Genomic DNA, 5,159 nt, shown 5'->3' on the forward strand with positions numbered 1-5,159 from the left:
TTGTGGGATGTGATGCTAACTCTAGGCAGAGTATGTCAGAATTAAATTGAATTGTAGGACACCCAGTCAGTGTCTACCGGAAAACTGAACCTAATGTAACCAAAGTTCCATCTATAGGTACTGGGGGAAATCCCCACACATCTAGTGTCAGAGGTGAAGTACTGAGATCAGTGGCAGAATGCTGAGAGAAGAAAGTGTTCTCTTCCTTTCACTCCAACTAGATTTTTAACTCAAAACACCTTTTGAGTCCAGTACTTGGAATAACTTCTGGATGAGGGTAGGTACGGTACTCAATAAAATGTTCGCTGAATGAATACATTTTCTCACATACATGGTATTACACACATGACAGCCAGGTTCCACAAACATTTATTTAACAGCTAATATGGCTAAAACACGTACATTTTAGCACCTTAAGGGTAAAGGAGTGGTCCTTACTTGAATATCTCATATTCATTAATATATATTTAGCTAGTTAACACTGTAAGAGAGAAGTCTGTTAAAACAACTTTTGTAATTTAGTTTGAAAATTTAAGAGACATAAATTTGTTTGTATGTGAAAATGAATTCTTTTTTTAAAGATTTTTTGAATTTACTTATCTTTAGAGGGAAGGGAAGAGGGAGAGAAACATCAATGTATGGTTGCCTCTTGTGCATGGGAACTGGCCTGCAACCCAGGCATGTGCCCGACTGGTAATCAACCATGGTTGTTTGGTTTGCAGGCCCGCACTCAATCCACTGAGCTACACCAGCCAGGGCTGAAAATGCATTCTTAACTATTCAAATTCTAATCTAGAAGTCAAAAAGCCATTGTAAAATTACATGACCTCAAATACTATTATGATCAAGGCTCCTGCATTTATAGTAAAGAAATAAAACCTAATTCCTAATTCTGGCACTCAGGACCTGTACAATTAAAACTCAATTTACCTTACATGCCATTCCTCCTCTTCTGCACTCCAGCCAAAATGAACTCTTCCCCTCTCCAGTTACCTTCCTTTATGTCTTAGATTTCACTGCCTGCTGTATTAGAAAATCCCTCCACCCAGTTCCACAAACTCCATCTCCTTATCCTTTCCAACTTCTAGCAGTCTTCCCATCCTCCCAAGTCCTACAGGATTTTATCTAGACCTCTTTGGCGCCACTTATAGCTTTATTTCAAGAGTATGCAGTTATATATTTATTTCCTTCCTCTGTTTAACAATAAGGGCAGGTTCTATATATAATTCAGCATTTTCCAAAGTATGTTCATGGAATTCACAAAATTAATAAGCATTTCAAACTAAGAGTATCATAATCAAAGAAGTTGTGAAAATGAACTTCTTAAAATTTTTAACATACTAAGGCATATTGTAAAACTCTAATAAAACAAAAGTATGTCCATTTCCAAAACCTACTTGGCCTCTAAACCATTTTGAATTTTTTGCAGCATATAGCATAGAATTAATATTTCTATGGCATGCAGATTCATTAATCTTGGCACTTTATCTTGAACTCTGTAGGTACTTAACAAATATTTGCTGGATAAATGGGTAATTGACCCTAGTTAACAAACAACTCTCCCATTAAGGTAACTTGCCCAGAGAGAAGTAAAGACTCCAGAAGAATGACAAGACAAAAAAAAAAGCAAGTGAGAAGGGAGTATCATGTCTTCAGTAGTAAAGGAGGAGAAAAGAATATTCACAACAATAGAAAAATAATTCAATACCCCGGTCACTTTTTATATGTGGAGGAAACCACACAGAATTCCTGTTTGGAACGCCCATCCCAAGGTGATCATTTAGAAACACTACACACAGACTCTTTCAAAAAGGTGTGCCCACGAGGGCTGAAACTAAGAAGGTATTCTGGTGAATTTCTAGGATACTTCACTATTTTTAAAATATTTTACTTATTTATTGTTAGCGAGAGGGAAATGGAGGGAGAAAGAAAAGGAGGGAAACATCAATGTGTGGTTGCCTCTTGTGTGCCCCTCTGGGGACATGGCCTACAACCCAAGCATGTGCCCTGACTGGGAATCAAACCAGCGACCCTTTGGTTTGCAGGCTGGCACTCAATCCATTGAGCCACACCACCCAGGGTGGATACTTCACTATTAAAATGACTGAAAATATTACTAATCATTTCTGCAAACTGAGAAAATATCCTCTAATTAATTTTGTTGTACTAAGGTGTTCAAGTTAAAAAAAAAAGGCAGTCTCATGAAACTAATAAGATTTTAAAAGAAGTAGAGTTAACAAATGAGATTTCATGAATTCAGATTTTGTATTGATTTGACCTCTTTCAATGTGGACAAATGAAAGCACAATTCAACTTAATAGTGCATTAAAACCAAGTTGCATAAAAACAAAATATCCTTGACTATGTTCTGACCTCTGCTTCCCACAATTCTCCAGCTGTCCAGTTGTGACCAAGAAAGGGAAGCGAGGAAAAGACACTCCCTGACTTGCCCTGCAACCTAGAGCCTATCCAAGCAGCAACAGGAAACAGCAGCAATGCCTGAGGTTTGGTTTTTTATCTCTCTCCTCCCTCTACAGCAAAGAGACCAATTTTTCACTTAGGAATGAAAACTTACTCAAGAGGAGAGAGCCCACTCTAGGGATGAAAAGGTAAATACATTTGTTAATCATTCTTAACATTTAACTGTAATGATGTAATAGTGCTTTTCATATTGATGAAACAACAAACCACAAACATGGTCAGGAAAAAAAAGTCACATGAGTTAAGATCCATAAGAATGTTTAAAATTGCTCTATGAACCTTTCGGCCAAAGAACTAGTCTGTCTCTATCATTATTACCCTATCAGCAGCAATTTTCAACCTTTTTCATCTCATGGTACACATAATCTAATTACTAAAATTCTATGGCACATCAAAACATGGATTTTTTGCTGATCTGACAAAAAATTGGTATAATTTAGATTCATTCACACTGGACAGCCATTGTTGTGTTGGCTGTTGTCATTTTTTTTATTTGACAATCTAAGGGAAAAGAGGTATGTGCCCCTGACTAAATAGTCAAACACTGCAGGTTTTAAAAATTCTTGCAGCTCACCGGTTCAAAAATCAGCGCTCTATCAGTTAAGTGAATATTACCAGCTATCACATAACTGGGGTCACTGAGTTAAGTCAAAGACTAATTTGGTTTAACTACTTTGGTGAGACCCTAAAAAGCAAAATATGTATTTCTGTACCTCCTCCCCTCCTCCTGGAGGGGAGCATAAATCAAATATATTTTCATGTAAGTTATGTGGAACTCATGTGATAAAACATTTAAAGAAAAACAGACACAGTTTTGTTTGAAACACAACTGGGAATGAACGACACACAGTATTCATTAACTCAAAGATTAATGCCTTAGGAACGGTATGATAAAGTCAGTTTTCTATTAAAAGCTAGCTAGCCAAGTATTTCATTAGGTATATTACAAATTGCAACTTTAAAAATAGTTGCAGTTGTATCTACCTTGATAAGATGTAAAAAATACATAAATAAGTAAATAAAAAAGACAAGGAACTACACAACTACTTCAGCATCATGCCCAATAACACACAGTAAAAGCTTTAAAAAGAATGTCTTCCTGCTCCTGTGTCAAACAATAAACAAATGGATCAGAAAAGTTAATGTACTCAATACTTAAATATGAGAAAGTGTAATTACTATTTCCAAATTCTTTCTTGTAAATAAGCCCTTCACTCTCAAACCACCATTTTATTACAAATTATTATAACAACGGCATGATATTCCTCCCAACAAAAGCAGTATCGATCCGAAAGCTGACAGAAACCTGAAATATAGTAACAGTAACAAACGTGAAAATTCCCAGTTGTAATAAAAACGGTGGGGTTTCCAGTTTAAGCCAAATAGAAAAGAAATAACTACTGTATCTAAAGCAGTTTTCACTTTTGGAGAAATTCTCTATTGTCACCTGCGACCTTCTCAATTCCCACTTTGTTACTCAATAAGAAACAAGCAAGCACAGAACTAGTCTTCCTTTTTCTTCATATCTCGTTTCCATTTCTTTCACAAAAGGAGACGCTTTCTTCATACGTTTCATTGTTTTGTGGTCCAGTGAGAATTTTCCTATTTTATAATCTCAAACACTGCAGCTTCCCACACTGGATCTCACTGAATTAAATATAACTTTCAGAGACTGGGAACTAAAAGGAAACACAGCAGCACGCTCACAATCTCCGAGTCAAGGACGCCCTCGCAGTTCGGGCGTTTGTAACACACGCCAACTCCCCGAGACCCGCACACACATGTTCATTTTAGCTTTGCCTCCGATGATTCTCAAGGGCTCAGCAGGCCTTTATTGTGCTAAAAAACACTTCGGCCTTTTCCAACATAAGGGTCAATGGGCAAGAGGCGCGTGCCACTTCTATTTACTAACGCTGTGATTACAAAGAACGAGAAGCCCCCCATCGTCCGGATCTCAGGTGGAACCCTGAAAAAATTACGCGAGGATCCAAAAGACAGGACTCGCCCTGCCTGGAGCTCCCGACTCCTCTTTCCGCGCCCGGGCCAGCCCTTCCCACCACTCACCACGAGTACATCTTCCAACGCCCCGACCTCCCAAGCCCCCTTCTCTCCTTTACGACTCCGGGTTCCCTCCCTCGCAAATCCCGATCCCCGTGCCACCCCTCCCCCAAGTCACGCTCCGCTTGCGCCGACACCCGAGCCGCCGCCCCACCCCTCCGCTCTCGCACCATTCCTCCGAGGGCTGCTCTCGGGCCGCGGGTGACCAAAAGCTCACTTCTCACTCCGTCCATCGGGCTATCCTCACCCTGGGCCTGTCACTCCCTAAAAAGCTGCCTGGACCCACCTCGAAGAGCTCGGCCGTCGTAGCCATCCCGGCCGGCTGAGAGGCTCGCCTCGCGCTGGACGCCGTCTCCTCTTCACATGCTGCGCCTCAGCGGCGCCGCACACAGGTTCCTGCTCAGCTCGCCAGCTCCGGCTCCGGGACGCTGCGGGCTCCCCGACTTCCCACCGAGTCCAGGCGGGGCTGGAGAGCGGCCATGAAGCGAAGCTGAGGACGCCTGTCAGCTGCCTCCCGGCGCCGCCCGCGCTGCTCCCATTGTCACCGCCTCGTACGCCGGAAGTGGAGCTGCGCGCGCCGGCACGGCTGCGGGAGGGGTAGACCTGGAAAACGATTAGCC

At 41.3% G+C, this 5,159-nt stretch overlaps 1 protein-coding gene across 1 annotated transcript in view; it reads right to left on the reverse strand.

Annotated features, from left to right (window-relative positions):
* EXOC5 (exocyst complex component 5) overlaps nucleotides 1-5,078 on the reverse strand; it is a 51,052-nt gene extending 45,974 nt beyond the window's left edge. The window contains exon 1 of the mRNA XM_037139692.2: nucleotides 4,826-5,078. Coding sequence (XP_036995587.1) covers nucleotides 4,826-4,852 — 27 coding nt within the window. The 5' untranslated portion in view covers nucleotides 4,853-5,078. The remainder of the gene's footprint in view (nucleotides 1-4,825) is intronic.
* Between the last annotated feature and the right edge of the window lie 81 nt (nucleotides 5,079-5,159).

This window comes from Artibeus jamaicensis, unplaced genomic scaffold, assembly GCF_021234435.1.
Source record: "Artibeus jamaicensis isolate MK-2021 breed Jamaican fruit bat unplaced genomic scaffold, CSHL_Jam_final contig_851, whole genome shotgun sequence".
NCBI lineage: Eukaryota > Metazoa > Chordata > Mammalia > Chiroptera > Phyllostomidae > Artibeus > Artibeus jamaicensis.